The sequence below is a fragment of the Gavia stellata genome, chromosome 5 (assembly GCF_030936135.1).
Source record: "Gavia stellata isolate bGavSte3 chromosome 5, bGavSte3.hap2, whole genome shotgun sequence".
In the NCBI taxonomy this organism is placed as follows: Eukaryota; Metazoa; Chordata; class Aves; order Gaviiformes; family Gaviidae; genus Gavia; species Gavia stellata.
The window spans coordinates 33,553,810-33,570,882 of NC_082598.1; the positions used below are offsets into that span (position 1 = coordinate 33,553,810).

At 39.2% G+C, this 17,073-nt stretch overlaps 1 protein-coding gene across 1 annotated transcript in view; it reads left to right on the top strand.

Annotated features, from left to right (window-relative positions):
- Nucleotides 1-25: 25 nt before the first annotated feature.
- Nucleotides 26-17,073, top strand: part of MICU3 (mitochondrial calcium uptake family member 3) — a 59,181-nt gene continuing 42,133 nt past the window's right edge. The window contains exons 1-2 of the mRNA XM_059817439.1: nucleotides 26-65; nucleotides 13,631-13,784. Of these exons, the coding sequence (XP_059673422.1) occupies nucleotides 13,736-13,784 (49 nt within the window). The 5' untranslated portion in view covers nucleotides 26-65; nucleotides 13,631-13,735. The remainder of the gene's footprint in view (nucleotides 66-13,630; nucleotides 13,785-17,073) is intronic.

Consider the following 17,073-nt stretch of genomic DNA (forward strand, 5'->3'; position numbering starts at 1 on the left):
CCGCCGAGCCGGGCGGGGCCCGGGCGCTGCTCCCCATCCCCGTGGCGGCCGCTGCCAAGGAGACGGTAGGTGTGTGCGCGCCGCGCCCCTCCCGCCTAACGGCCCGGCGGCCTCGCCGCGGCCTCGCTCCGTGCCGCGCTCGGCGGGGCGGCTCGGCGTGCCGGGGGCCAGCCGGGCGCTGTCAGCTGTCTGGGGAACCGGCCGGAGCCGGCGGGGATGGAGGAACGTCGCTCCCCGCCCTTTCGCTGTGAAAACGTCTCTGCAAGGCGGCGGCCGGCGGCAGCGGAGCCGCTCCCGGGCTGTCGCGCAGAGGTGACCCTGCGCGGAGCCGGCCCCCGGGCTGGGAGGCGAGGCAGCTTGCGCGGGCAGGTCCCCCGGGAGACGAGGGCAGAGACAGCAGCTTGTCACCCGTCCTCCGTCAGGGGAGAAGAGCTGTCACTGAAGCGTCGTGGTAGGCAGCGGGCGTTGGCACACCTTCGCTGCGCCTCCAAGTGTAAACCGTGTGCATCCTACTCTGCTTTTCCTCTCTGGAGCTGTCCTCATCAAGTCTTTCGTTAATAGAAAGTATTTTCTTCAAAATGGAACCGCTACTGATAGTGCAAAACCTGTGTTCATCTTCTTTAAGACAGTTATCTTTCTAATAGAAAATTTTCTGCGGAGTCAAAGGTTTATGCCGAGCTTCATAAGAATTGATAGCGTAGCGCTTGGTGCAAGTAAGTAATGCTACAGTTGGACTAATTCAGCGAAAACATTGGTTGAGTAACCATGGGTAATGAAAAACAGTTGATGTGAACCTGGAAGATGACGTTTCCTATGGTAGGGAGAAACTCCTGCACAGTGCCGTATTTAACATATGGTTATGATAGGGGGTTTTTTCATTAAAAAATCAGGTATTTCTAAAAACGTCCAGACCATGGTTAGGTGGCTTGTCAGTATGGTATCTGCTAAGACTGGAAATCAGTGGTGCAAATGGCCTGCTTTCTGTAGATCAAGTTTATCTTGTAATATGTTTGCGAAGAGGATCTGTATTTTTGCAATGAAGGCCTTGGGCTTAAGTATGAAAGTTGTTAGCCCTTTTGCCCTGAGTTGTTAGCCGAAAGGCAGATTCTGTGGTCAGCATCCTTTATGAAGGGAAGTTGAGCCAGGTGTTTTTGATTCTTCACGTACTTGTTGTCTTGAGCGTGTTACTATGGCACAGAGGACGAAAGACAAACTCTTTCAGCCTTTCATACTGTTTTGATTTGAGAGGACTTTACATTGTTTTACTTAGCTGGTCTTAATTCTCAGTCTTCCTTTGAGGGAAATACGGGCTGCTGCACTCCTGAAAAGTCAATAAATTTAGTGTGATGTGTAATTACGAATTTTCATACACACCCCTATAAAAGCGTTGAGCTTGCAAAGTCAGACTTAAGGTTATATTTGAATCAATGTAAAATAAAAAAAGAAGTATAAAAGATATCTTCTATGTCTGCATAAACTATTTTTCGAAGACAAAACCAGGGGGAAAAAAAAGGGAAAGAAAAAATTAATGTGCTTATTCTTCTGTGTGGAAAGAGGCTCTAATTAATTCAGTTTTCCGTTTGGATAGCAGAAAATTTGAAAGATTAAGTTGAAATATGTCCACTCAATTTGTGTGGCTAGACTAAATGCACAGACTGACATCTCAGAATACTTGTTGCAATTTTTTATTTTTGAACGAGTGGTCTCATTGATTTCAAATTGCAGATCTGAGTGCTCAGCATTCCTGAAAAAACATCCTTTTAATTCAAGCCCTCCAAAATGAGGATGAAATAGCTTTGGAATTTTTGGTCTGAGGTAGTGCTTTTTTTTATTATTGACTGTTGCGCTGCAGAAGGGCTTGTGTGGTCTTTGGGGAAAGACTGCTCTTTGAGACCAGATCAAGCTGGTGAACTACCAAAAGAGTAGTTTGACCATGAGCTCCATCTGCGATCTGTACTCCATTTATGATTGCTCTCTAGGCCTATGATGAGCACCAACTTTTTCATTACAGGTTTCCAAAACACCTTCAGAGGTGTCTTCCGGGGAAAAAAAGGATGCAAATACTGTGTTCAAATTGCATTGATTGGTATTCGTGGTATTGTGCAATGGTATTGTATTGTAACGTCCTTTATTAGAAGGCTGAATTCATGTTGCCTGAGTAACAATAACTTTTTTACTTTCTAATTTTAAGCACTGAGCTTAACAACTTAATAGCATTTAACAGTTTAAAAAACGTAATGTTTGAAGTAGAAAATTTTGTCATGAAAAGTCATATTAGTGTCAGTGTTACTAGGATCAAGGTTGGAGGTCTTGGATCTATTGCAGAGTGTGTTTGGAGTAATGGGTGGAGAATGCAGTTTCATGGAAATGCAATGCACATTTTGCTAGGTTTTTACGATCGTATCATGTACTGACCAACAAAGAATGATGAGGCTCAAGTATCTTGGGATCCTTTCCAGCTGCTTTTCGAAGGTCAAGAAGGAGTCAAAGACATTTCTCCTTTATTCCTGATGCACAAAGTCTGACACCATTTTCTGGGGCTTTCTAGGTTTGTCCTTCCCCCACCCCTTTCCTATTTCCCTAGGTCCCCATTTCATTTCCAGTCTCAGTCTGCTTTTCATTCCACCAAGGCAAGTTATCCAACATCATCTTTTTTTTTTTTCCTTCCATCCAACCCAAACTTGTCTACTTGATCCTAATATTTCCATTTGCATGCTTCTTCCTAATATTCCCTCCAGCAGGATGCTTTTCCCAGGTGCTTTTTACTTGGATCATTGGAAGCAAGAAGCAGGTGGTGTCTCTCTTCTCAATGTCTTGCTATAGAGATCTACATCAGCTAGTAGAAGCAATTACACTGAATGTTTCTTGTGTCACTCCTGGGGCTGTGACCTGGAATGACCATATAGCAGGTTGAAATTTTGGGGGACTTAGCTAACAAAATGAGTACTTTTGGATGAGGGTTTGCATAGGCTCATAACTTACTGCGTAACAGAACAACCACTAAAAAAAAACAGTCGTGACACTAAAGTGACCACTCCTTGCAAAACCTGAAATTCTTTCCTTTAAAACATGGAATTGCTGGAGATTCTTAAAAAAATTAAAAATGATCTGATGTGGGCAGAACAAAATCTATCTCCTCCCATAGTTTTTGGTTCCATTCAAAAAAATCCATTCTGAAACATTAATTGATGATGGATAATTTTATTTTTAATGGTTAACACAGAATAATTTTATAAATGAAAACAGTATCACAATGTAAAATAATATTCAGATATTCAAAGTGTTCAAGAGTATTCAAGATAGCTATGGCTGTCTCATCCATACTGTTGGGGTTTAACGCTGGCTGGCAGCCACCACACAGCCCTACACAGCCGCTCGCTCACCCTTCCGCAGTGGGATGGGGGAGAGAATTGGAAGGGTAAAAGTAAGAAAACTCGTGGGTTGAGATAAAGACAGTTTAACAAGTAAAGCAAAAGCCACGTGAGCAAGCAAAGCAAAACAAGGAATTCATTCACTGCTTCCCATTGACAGGGAGGTGTTCAGCCGTCTCCAGGAAAGCAGGGCTCCATAATGTGTACTGGTGACTTTGGAAGACAAACACCTTAACTCCGAAAGTACCCCCTTCCTCCTTCTTCCCCAAAGCTTTTATTGGTGAGCACTATATCATATATTATGGGATATCACTTTGGTCAGCTGGAATCAGCTGTCCCAGCTGTGTCCCCTCCCAACTTCTTGTACACCCCCAGCCTACTTGCTGGGGCGACAATGTGAGAAGCAGAACAAGCCTTGACACTGTGCAAGCACTGCTTAGCAATAGCTGAAACATCTCTGTGTTATGAACACTGTTTTGTTCACAAATCCAAAACTTAGCACCATACCAGCTACTGTGAAGGAAGTTAACTATCCTAGCCAAAACCCGTACACGTATCTAGTCTTGAATTCCCACATATCTATCTTGTTTCTTGAGATGAATTTTTGTAGAAGTGTAGTAAGTGGAATGGCCTTCTTGTTTCATCTAGGCAGCTCCGGCAGACAGCAGAATAGGTTTCTGACCTCTCTAAGTACTAAGAAGGGGCGTTAACCTACTTTATGTCTTGGCTTTCAAAGAACAACTTTCTTTTTGCAGGTCACCTGCTTCCAGATAATGTTCATATGGCCTGTGAAAGTATCTTGAGAGTTGTGCTGGGCCCAGTTAGTATCCCTACAGGTTACTTCAGATTCTATCAGGGTCCAAATAATGCTTGGTAATAGTGATGAAATATTTAAGAATATAAGGTTGTCATATATACCTTGATAGTCAGTTGCTTTGTCCTGCTGCTGTCATCTAGTATTTACTGATGGTCTACTGATGGAACCAGTAAATTTTAAAAGGACTTTTATATTCCAGGATTAACACTGATGATTACACAGATGTTGATGGGACGCTTTCCCATTCTTGGCCAGTTCAGAAATGAGGTACATTGTTTGAGAGTACCTGAAAAAACCTGTGTTTGAGTCTCCTAGAGAAACAGTGTCAGAATGGTTTGCAGATCTTTCTCCCCTGTTCTATAAAACTCCTACAGTATGAAACCTGATGTGTAACAGATTTGTGAATTTATGTACAGGTGAATAAGAAGATGCTGTTTGCTAGAAGTCAAGTAAGCGATGATATGTGTCACCAACATGGGGTCAGTGGTGTGACAAACTTTTTCAACAGACAAATCTTATGTGGTCAGTACAAAAAAATACTTGCTTGACCAAGCGTATCATTGGAGGTGTTCTGGTAGCGAGTAAGATTTATTACAGAAGCAGCATGAAGCTAAGCTTCCTACAGGATTCCCTTTTCTCAGATGCTTTCTGAGAATAATTGCAGTCCTGAGGACTAGGGGTTTGTATGTGATCACCTGGAGCAAAATCTTGGACTCTATAATAAAGCAACATTTTTAATTCCAGGGTTGCTGCCACATAACATTTCAGAACTGCACTCAGAGCTGCTGGTTTTGTGTCCAAAGGTTTTGATGAAGACTGGGAGAGCTCTGCTAACAGACAGCTCCTTTAAAGTCTAGGAGATGCTTGTACAGAGCAGGAAACTTTGAAAGAACTGTTATTTTGATATAGATTCTCTTTACTGACAACTGAGAACAGTATTGACCCAAGAAGAGCCCTGATCGAACATACTGCTTATGAAGTATTTACCTTTTCGGAGCAACTGTGTATCGTGGGTTTTTTCAGAGAAATATAACAATTTTAGAAAAACAAAATCCAGTGTCAGAATTTCTCAAAGGAATTCATATTTGTCTTCTAGTTCCTTGCATCGATGTTCCCTGCTTCCAAAATTCCAGTGTCTTTTGTAAGCTTATTAAAATGGTCTTGGAAATACCAATGATGCCTCTTTGCACTCCAAAAAGATCTTTTCTATAATCATGTTGTCATTGTGTAAACGTAGTGAACTCCAGGTCTCTATTTTTGTGGAATATCCTCTGAGAATCACTTCCTTCAGAGGTGATTTAGGAATTAAAAGAGGGGCAGGGAGAGACAGACACAGAACATGTACTTTATCACATTTCTTGAAGGCACACTCATTTCCAGGAGGAGAAAGCTGCATACTTCAGATGTTTCCAGAGGTTTTTTTCCTAGTACCTCAGCAGTACTGACAAACTCTCTCTTTGTGAAAATACTCACAAGGTCAAGTTTATTTGTAACAGCACATTTCTAAGTGGATTACATCACGTATTTCCATCTCTGTGAAATGAAGAACAAGACTTTAACTCCAAAAAGTAAGGCAGACTCCCCTAGGGAGGAGATTCTCCTGCCTGCTCAAAGAGGATGCCGTTCCAAGAGATGCGTAAAGCATCATTTTTACAAGAACCACTTATAGCTAACCTTTTTTCATAAGCGTTGTGCATTTCATGTCATAGGTCAATTGCCAAATGTAGGAAGACGGTTTGCTCTTTGGCTGATGACATCTGAAGCTCCTCACTGTCATCATGCTGAGAAGGATACTGCTTGCCAGCGAGCTGTAGTGGGACCCATGCTGAAGGAAAAGGAAGGTTTACCTCTCAGCATTAATTCGGTGTTCCTCAAGATGTTAAGGAGGATACATGTTTGGGGCAGACAGATTCAGCTACTAGTATGTTTTAGTCTTGCATGGAGTGAAGCATATGGACATGTATAGCAGGATATACACACTGACTGAAGCTTCTTGAAGAACTGCTAGAGGTTAAGTAACTTCCACGTGAAACTAATGTAAGAAGGACTTTTGGAGAATATTTTAGCGTAATACTTAGTTTGGAGAATTTCTGGAATAGCCGTGCTTACAGGTAAACATTGTTACCCCAAGGATTTCCTGTAACAGAATTGTATTTGAACAGGGACCTTTTTACAGCATTTTAAACACATTCTAGCTTCCTATGCCTGTAAGTATTTTAATATAATAATGTCCTTATCTCAGTGAAGCGGGATCAACTAACAGAATTGTTGGCTGTACTACATCTAAGTAGTCTGCTAGAAATACAACCTCAGTAAGCATCAAAACAGTTTTTGTCTACTTTGGGATTTTCCCACACTGGGAACTTGACGTTTAACCTTTTGGCCACCCAGCATGAAAACAAAATTGTGCTACTTTTATCTACATGGGAGCATATTAAATAAGCCTGAAGTCAAATATAAACGAAGGAAGTAAGGAACAGCATTGCTTTGAAAACCTTTTTATTTTAATAATTTGCACAGATTCTCCTTGATGGAAGACAGATTACTCTGCAAGCAAAAATTCAAAGAAAATCACTCACTTGAAATAAATTAGTTAAAGATTAAACTACTGTAACAGAACATATTTTTGACTGCAAGCAAAAGGTACTTTTAGTAGTAAATGTTGGCTTCTTTAGCTAAAACAGTTTCACCTTTATCTTAGTTGGAAAAAGCAAGAGAATACTGATTTGACTTGGAACACAGCAAAGTTGTGGGTTTTTATGTGATGCTGTCGGAGCTTTTTGCCTCATATGCATGCACACACAGCATGTATGTTTTTACCTATTTGTTTTGTAAAATATTTTGCATTATTTGTAGATATTCTCAGAATCTGGGAGTCGGAGTATTGCTCTGGGTTGTGATAATGGATTCTTGCGGATTACTTCTGCAGAGCTTTATGAGCTTGTGGGCATCAGTTTTTCAAATTTTCAAGTGAAAAATCCTGTATGTGGTATTTAAGCTTGTCTCTATGGGAAAACTAGATCTTTTGCCACAGAATAAAACTTCTGAATTACTGACTTAATGTAATGCGAGACTTAACACTTGGCAAAGAACATTTCTTTTGTGTTTTTTAATAGAAGGGATAATGATGTCATGTTTTATCTTCTGCAGTTTACTTCCACTGAACCTGAGCCTTATCATTACCATTTATTGATATTTTCAGATAGTTTGGGGTCATAATTACTGCAAAATTTTAGTTATTTTAATGTCACTCTGTGCGCTCATGTCCTGTGTTAGGCAATGTTACAGCAATGTAGAGTTATTGCATGGATTTCACTGGGAGGCCATACAGGTTAATTCATGTTATACCAAATTCAGACAGACCATATCTCTGAGGTAAGAGAGCCAGTAAGACAAACATGGGACCAGAAATTGAGATAAGCCCATGCTTCAACGAAGTTCAAGTCATATGGGGAAACCTTCAGTGAGAGCACCAGACTTTCAGGGCATTTTGACTTGTCTCCATCAATAGACACAGTATATTAAAGATGAACTCAAAATAGGAATGGGTTTTGGACACTAAAAATGCTCCTCTAAAGGACTACTACTCTGCGAGACATGTGATGGTGTTATTGCAGTTTTAGATGGCCCTCTCTAAATGCAGTACTTCTAGAAAATAGTTTTTAGGAATTATATTTGGGGACGAGTGGCTGGAAAGCTCCCCTGCAGAAAAGTACCTGGGGGTGTTGATCGACACCCGGCTGAATATGAGCCAGCAGTGTGCCCAGGTGGCCAAGAAGGCCAACAGCATCCTGGCCTGTATCAGAAATAGTGTGGCCAGCAGGAGCAGGGAGGTGATCGCGCCCCTGTACTCGGCTCTGGTGAGGCCGCACCTCGAATCCTGTGTTCAGTTTTGGGCCCCTCACTACAAGAAAGACATTGAGGTGCTGGAGCGTGTCCAGAGAAGGGCGACAAAGCTGGTGAGGGGTCTGGAGCACAAGTCTGATGAGGAGTGGCTGAGGGAGCTGGGGTTGTTCAGCCTGGAGAAGAGGAGGCTGAGGGGAGACCTTATCGCTCTCTACAACTACCTGCAAGGGGGTTGCAGAGAGGTGGGTGTTGGTCTCTTCTCCCAAGTGACGAGCGACAGGACAAGAGGAAATGGCCTCAAGTTGCGCCAGGGGAGGTTCAGGCTGGATATTAGGAAAAAGTTCTTTACTGAGAGAGTAGTGAAACATTGGAATAGGCTGCCCAGGGAGGTGGTAGAGTCACCCTCCCTGGAGGTATTCAAGGAGCGTGTGGATGTGGCATTGTGGGATGTGGCTTGATGGGCATGGTGCTGTGTGGTGTTGGGTGGGTTGGTTTTTGGTGTGTTGTGCCTTGTTGTTGTTGTGTGGTGGTTGGCTTGCGTGGGTTGTTTGTTTGTTTGTTTGTTTGTTTTTTCAGGTTGGACTTGATGATCTTACAGGTCTTTTCCAACCGTAGTGATTCTGTGATTCTGTGATTCTGTGATATTAAGTCCTTGAAATATGTTAGTGAGAGAGCATTATGGTCATATTTTCATTTGCATAATAAATTTGAAAATTTTGAGGCCTTTTCCAGTTATTTTAGGCTGTTTGTAATATGTTTGTAGCATAGATTTACAATGGAAGCGCACGTAATTGAAGAGTGATACTCTCCATTCAGAGAAGTACCCTGCCAAATTACTATTTGTCTTCAATTTAATTTTTACTTACCTTGTTTTGATAAGCTGATGTTAAAATGGGCTTTCTTATGGGAAATGTTTCCCTCTGTTTCCTTTGCCTGGTGGTGGTTTCAATGTAAGTGCTGAATCCACTTAATCGACTTTAGAAAGTGCTTTGAAATGTCTCCTCTGTGTGAGAATTGGGTGTGCGTATATACATTTCTGTGTTAGGGAACAGCAAGAAAATAGGCCAAGATAATTTTTTTCTCCTCAGATGACTGAAACTGAGCTTAGAAGAGCCACACAGTCTCTGCTCTTGATTTTGCAGAGGGCAGATGGAAGCCAAGACCGTGCATAGCAGCACCCCAAAAAGGTGCTGTGTTCCCCCTGCAGTCCTGCAGGTGTATGCCACGGGAGGACAGGGGGTGGGAGGTGAAATATGGAGCAACAAGGTACCAGAGTTTAAGGGAGGAAGGGCAGAAGGATGATGCCGATGAGCTGTTTGATTACAACTATTAATGCTTAGATTTTTTTGAGAATAGGGAAAAGATAATATATTGTTTGTGAGTGCTGATGAGCTTCAGTCTTGCCTCTTTTTATTTACTTCATGCATTGTGAAGTTGGAAGGATGGAAATTCTGGCTACCAGCTAGATTCTTGGCTTCAGCTGTGGGGCTTTTTTTTCCCTTAAAAGTTCTAATAACAAAGTAGGTCAGTGTACACGTGCAGGTAAACCAGAGCTAACCTGCTATGCCTAAAATTAAGATAATACTGCTATTGGGTGATTCGTGACATTCTGCTTGAAGGAAATGGCGATGTCCAGTTTTTAAAAGGTAGAGAACCATAACATGATACAAGCTCATAGTAATTACTAGGCACGATTGCCAAGAGGATTAGTAAACAGAAGCATAAAAAAATATCCCCTCTTCTGTTTGTCAAAGAGATGTACTTTCATGTAAGTTTTTGAAGATTGTTGATAATTACAGAGAGATTTAGGCTGGATAAGCTCTTGAAACTTCAAATAGAAATTGGAATCTTACTGAATTCTGTTCAGTCCTTCACCAACAGTACCTTCCCTGAGGTATTCAACATCTACTTTCTGTGTCTTGTTCATGTGTCCATTGGATTTGATACTAATGCTGCTACAATAAGATTGCCTAACCTGGGCATAAATACAAAATAAATCAAGAACAATTCGTGTCACTAATTCTCACACTTGCCTCACTGGATTATGATCTGGTAATGTTGGGGAAAACAGAAGACGTTTCATAGTCATGTGCTGAGACGAATTTCTTAAATGAATGCCTGAAGAGGTGCAGATTGAGGTCATGCTTTAGAATGGCTTGGCTTTTAATTAGTATATTGATCAATTCCTAATAATTGCAGCTTTTATGCAAGAGACTTAAAGTTGCTGTATGTTACATAAATTGATAAGCAGTAATAGAAAATGGAAAGCTCTGAACAAGAAATCTGGACAAAAAATAATATTCCCAAAGAAGGTTTTGTTTGTCAGTTTGCTAAGGTGTGTGCCTGGAGTATTCTGCAGCCAAACCTTGCTTTTATTTGGACATTTAGTGTATGGACCAGTGATCTAATACATGTTAAGCCCTGTATACATTTGTTTGAATTCATGTTGGATCGATAGCAGAAACAACTTGTTTCGATTCTTTCAAATAAAACCACAAAGTTGAAAATAAAGTGGTATTTTTATTCCTTGGAATAAAATTATGCTTAAGCCTTCAGTTTTCCCATCACTTTAACTTGAAGTAGTTGGAGCTTGCTGCTGGAACAGGTGGTATTTTCTTTTCCATAAGCTGCAAGTTCCTGTGACCTAGGTTTTGAAACAAGTAACTGTTCTTGTGGGGTAGATCCAGGCATTTATCTGGCTAAAAAATACCACCACCAAAACAAAAAGTTTTCTGTCAGAGCAGTTCCAAGCGTCCAGTTTGACGCTTGGAAAAATGAACTTAAAGTGCCAGAGCAAGGGCATGCAGGGTATTGAGCCTTTAGGGAGGTACTGCTCTTTTTGGTGGCGGGCTGTATTCATATCAGGTTACAATGACTTTGAGACAGAGCGTGAAATACTGGCATTGCTATATAGTCAGAGGGAAACTGTAGATTGGGTAAAATGAAGCAGAACTTAAGGTTTTGCAGACCTGAGTATTGGCATGAGTGAAGTTTAAGCGTGTCTTGAAAATTCCACGTTTGCAGTATGTTATTTTATACTTATAGTAGCATAGAGTACTTAAGATAATGTTCAAATATGTGTCTGAGAATTTAGCAAATGCTTTTCTAAGTGTCTCAAGTGAAATATTAAGCGGTAGTACCTGAGATAGTGTGAATTTCTTGAGAGCAAAAAATCTCAACATGCTCTCCAAATACTAACAGTGATCAAAACTAAGGTGATATTTCTTGAGTGATACATTATCTACAGATTCTCCTGAGTATGTATGATTGATTATGACTGATTACAATTGATTATACATGCTGCATATGTAGTATGGCCTTGAAGAAGTTTCTTTTCTGAAAATTGACTTTGCAGAAACATTGTTTTATTACTCATGCTTACAACCTGAATGTATTCAAAAGCATGTTTGTAATAGTGGTAAAATAACATATGTATCAAAACTAAGATAGATTATTAAACTTCAAATACAGGGATAATCAGTTATGTCACTACAGGCTCTACCAAAACAAGTGTAAATCCCACATGAAGGCATAGCTTGAATGCCACTGGACTACTGAAGGATCAGTAAGACCATAATATTCAAACAGTGAGATAGGACAGAAATATTTTGGCTTGCATGTGGGTATATCAGAAGAGAATTCAGCTTTTTTCTGTCATTCTGAGGTGAGTTTGTAGGTCTGGCTCTTAGATTTTATTTTTTTTCTCCCCATATTTAATTTGGTAATCATTTGAAAATTATAAAAAACACAAAGACCAGGTTTAAAGCTGCTCCTTAGGCAGAAGTGCAGAATATTTGTATGTAGATCAGTCTACTGAAAATTAAATGATTGTATAAGCATTTCTACTACTCTTACTTTCTATGACAGTTTTTTCCATTGAGAAGAAACATTTTCTCTCTCTCACACACACACACACACACAGAGAAAAGCAACAATTTCAAAAAGACTAGAGCCCGTCCAGAAAGAGAACTACACAGCCAATAGTCTTTTTTCCTTCTAGCAGGCTGGTTAAAATGTCCTAGATAAAGTATTGAAGTACTAAGACTCCCATATATGAAATCAAGAAATTGTGAGTCTTCTGTTACATTGTGGTTATACATGTGATTTTTTGTTTTATTTTTTCCAAATAGAAACTGTTTGACCTCTTCTAGACACATTCATTTTTGATGTGTCTATTTTACGAACATAATTTAATCTCTTCGTTACAACTGAGGCCTTAAAATTTTGTTTCACTGCAGTAGTCTTACTAATGTTTTATTTTTTAAGGACATTGTTTGGAAAGCTGAAGGAAAGTAAGCCCAGATTTTTGACTGCCCGATATAAATGTGCCTTTGCTTCTAATTGCTGAAATCAGAAACCTTTTATTAGAAAGGTTTTGGAAAACCAATTTCCATTTGTAGTTGAGGACAGTTCTCTTTTAGCAGACAGCAACTGCAGGCATCTCCCAACTTGTCTTTGTGTTTAGTTGCCTCACTGAAAAAACAAAATTTATTTGGCTGTTTTCTTGTTGTTAAAAGGAAGCATAGACATTAGTTAAACCATGTGCTGCTTGTTGCCTTTCCTTAGTTTGACACCTGAAGAATTTGAGGGATACTGTATGAAATGACAACAATTGTGACGACAGTGGCAGCTTGGGATATTTCATTGATAAGGTGCTGCATTCCTATTTTAACATACTGGGAGAAGTTAGCTATATGATTGCTGTTCCTTTTATGAAACAGCTTGGGTTTGGTTTTTTCATCTCTGAAAAAAAGTTCAAGATACTTACATTTTCTTCAAGATACTGATTCCACAGAGGAGTTTGCTAAAAAAAGTTTTCAGATAGCAGCAGCATATTTTCTGTTAAAAGGTTTGACAGCGTAACACAAAGATGTAATAATTTAGAACACTTATAGTTTTGTACTGCTAAGTTTACATGTAAATCAGCTGGATGGTAAATATAGAAACTCCTGACATCTATAAACTCTCATGAGGTGTGAACTTAATGCCGTATAGTACTTCTGTAACTCTGGAGGAATAATTATGCTCTTCTCTTCTTCTGTTCCCCTGCGTATGGTAGCTTTAATTGCACTGGATACTTGAAATAGCAGTATCCGTAGAAGATTTACTCTGGAGTATATTATGGAGGTGTCTTGCCTGTTATTGTCAACAGCTGCACTCAACACTAAGAAGCAATATAAAAAAAGTGTTATTCCATTCTCTTCTGGAAATGTCAGACAACTGAAACAGACTTTAAACAACTCCGCTAAGATTAACTGCTGAAGTTACGTGGACTTCCTTGAGCTAAAGTTGCCCCTTTTTCTATGATTCAAGAGCCTAAGTTCTTTTTTCCTCTTTTTTTTTTTTTCCCCTGAGCTTGGATAGTGTCAACAATTTCAATGCATAAAGAATTATTGCTAAAATTGTAGAACACTGAAAATGATAGCAGTGAAGTCCTGACTGTAGTTTCAGCTCTTACCATATAGAAATTTTTGGATGCATTTGGCTTTACGAATTACCACCTTTACATTTACTGTTTCTTTATGGTGAATGGCAGTGGCAGTTATAAACCAAAACTTTTTTCATACATTAAAATTGTTTCCTTCTGTCTTTGAAGGTTACAGAAAACAGATCAGACCTTGAAGATTTACACCTTTATGCAACTCCTCGGGAGCAACGGTTTCGTAGGTTTGCCAGTTTAGAATTTGAAGGACAGCTATATATGACTCCATATGACTTCATTCAGGCTGTCACAAATGATGAACCCAAACGTAAGCAGGAGTTTTATATTGATAAAATTGTGAGGGAAAATGCCAGTGGTGTATGTTATTTTTCCATTTGCTTTTGATTACTACTTCTGTTTCTGATTGTGGTAAAAAGGTACTGCATCTTCCAGATCTTTATTTTTAATGGTATCCAAGTGCATACAGTCAATATCCTGATTGTTATTAGATTGTAAACATCTGTATACTAGTCAGTAGTTAAACGTTCTTGTCTTAAGAGGTCACAGATGACTCAACAGGCATGAAAGACAGGAAGTTCATTTGTACCATTTGGATTGACACAGTTACGGTTTCTTTCTGAGCAGGCCAGTGATGCTGTAAAACTCCGGCCTCCTCCTCTGTGTAGTTTCTGTATAAATCGGCAGGCAAGACATGAGTTCTCTAAATAATTTAGGATAACATTGTTTTACAATTTTTTGTCATCTTAAATTGTCATCTGCTGTCGTGTGGGGTTTTTCTTTGCCCTACAGAGATTTTTATAACCATATCATGGCTTTCGAAGTAGCATGCTTTGAGTAAGAGTTTCAGTCCCCCAGGGGATCCACTTTCTACACTTAAAAGTTCCCAGAGGTAGCGCTATGTGTTAATTAAATTAATGAAAAATAAACTATCAACTTTAGTTAACTTATTGTAAAATTTTTGCTTTAAGTATCAAAGAGTGTCTAAATAGTAAGGTGATCCATTTCTGATCTAGTTTGATTTCCTGGCCCTCAGGCTTGCAGTGCATTGGTAGCAACACACGACTTCTGGGGAAAGTGAATATCTTTGCTCAGGTGTGACATGTATAATAACTCACCTTAGCTCTTTCTTCCTAAAGTCTACACCACAAAGCTAGTATAGAGAACAGTCAAAAACATTTAAAACAGTCAGCGGAGAGCTTAAAGCTCTGTGCAGATGTTAGATTTTTCCCCTTTGTTCTCTTAACAGTAATGAAACAAGAGGAAAGAATTCAGCCATGGCACATCAGTGATCAAAACTACTATAACTTTTGAATAAAGATCTAATCTCATTGTAACAGTGAAGACAGAAGATAGAGCTTAGATGGTGAAAACTTGTAAAACTTTGAAACTCTTACCAGAAAGAAAGTCTTCATTCTCTTTTTTTGCTCTGCAGTTAAAAGAGAGGAAGCAGATTCCTTATCACAGAAGTTAATACAAATACACATCAGCACTTTATAAATACTTCCCCTGCCGAGATCTCCAAGTCTTCGTTTTTATGTTGCTGTGGAATTGGGTTTCACCATGTATGGTCATGAAGCATTTGTGCCATATACTGGACATCAGTTAAACATTTTGTTTTAACTCCATTTTATGACAGATTGACTGGTTTGACCACACTGTATGTATGGTTTGCTATTGAGATTTTTCCATGCTAATGAAATTTATGCTTCCTCCTCTCTCACAGCAAGTATTCAGATTTTAAAAACCAAACCAAAAAGCATTAAGCTCACATGGACATTCTGTTCATCTCATGCCAAAGGAGAAGAGATCTGGAGTTGGACAGTCAGGCACCCTTCTGAGTTCAGTGTAGCAAACGTTGTTTGTACCAAAATCCTTACTGTGCATCCAGTTCATCTCAGACTGAAAGCAAAACTAACCTTGATGTCCTTTAGTTTTATAGACTAGTATCAGAGGTTACATGACTGAGATAATTATTTTAAGGGATAGTGTAAGAGGCTGTAACTAAATAGACGTGGATGACTTCATTATATGGAAGTCTCATTGTCTGGGACATTTGGACAGAAGGCTGACAAATAGGAAGTAATAGATGAAGTAGGTGACCTGCAGGTATTACCACTTCCAACCTCTGATCTCTGACTGTGTATCCTTTGTACTGCAGCTTTGTCAAAGTACCACTTTGTCTGTTTGGGCAAGTCGTAATTTTCTGTCTTGCTCTATAGAAGGTAGTAAGTTTAAGGAAGGTATTTTTCTGAATAAAATAATACATTCTAAACATGGTATTTTGTATTTTTTGATCATTTTGTAAATAAGTTGCGAGTTGTAAATAATTGGGTCCATTCAGGCTGACATACTAGAGCATCTGTATTTTGTAGGAATAAAATGAACATACACCTGTTTTTTTTTTTTTTTTAATGGATGAAGACTAGAACGGTCTTGAGTTTTGTCAAAAAGCAAAAATGCCCTTTGAAGAGTAATAATAGTAGCTCTTTATGTCTGCTTTGTAGAAAAGCTAATAATACTAGACCTGAATGAGATTTGTGATGGAGTGAATGCGTCTTTTGTGATTGATTTACTTTGGAAATCTTGTAAACACTACAAAGGTCAAGAGGGTGTTCACTTCCTTTTTTGATTAAACACTAACTAATATGGTAGGAGTATATTTTCTTTCATAAAATGTAACTTTTGACTCCAGTCAGTTATTATAAAAAATATAAAATAAATGCTATAATTAACTTGATGCTGCTGCCTTTATGGTGCAGGCTTTCATTTGGGAAAATATAATATTTTTAACAGTCATGCATGATTTTTATCATCTGAATATATGTTTGTATATTTAAAAAGCCAATTAAGAGACGAGGAAATGCATTTTGTTCGCTTCAGCTCTTAACTATAGTAATTTTAGCCTAATACTGAGCTGTAAGAACTATGTATATACACGTAAATCTTCACTTGCTTCTCTAGAAAGAAAATCTTTATACAGTATATGAGACTGGGAAATTATCTGATTGGGAAGTTAGATATATTTATTTCCCAAGTTTTTTATCGTAAGCATAAACATGTATCAATTTGTATGGCAAATGAGATTGATTTGTTGGGTTTTATTTAGTATTTTGAGACAAGACTTCAACTGACATGAAAAAATTAAACTGAAAAGTATATGAAAATCTGTTAGCTCATGTTATGGTGTTGCTTGATATAACTTCACCATAGTTGGAGTGGGATTTGCAGACAGTCTTGGTGCTAACCTTTACCAAGATGTAAAACTGAAATAGGACAAAGGGTAATGGCTTTAAAGTGAACAAGGGTAGATTTAGGTTAGATACAAGAAAGAAATTCTTCACCATGAGGGTGGTGAGGCACTGGAACAGGTTGCCCAGGGAAGTTGTGGATGCCCCAACCCTGGAACTGTTTAAGGCCAGGTTGGATGGGGCTTTGAGCAACCTGGTCTAGTGGAAGGTGTCCCTGCCCATGGCAGCGGGGTTGGAACTAGGTGATCTTTAAGGTCCCTTCCAACCCAAACCATTCTATGATGATTCAGTGAGTTTCTAACCATGAACTAATGAAAGACCATAGTGAGTAGCTTCTGTATTGTGATA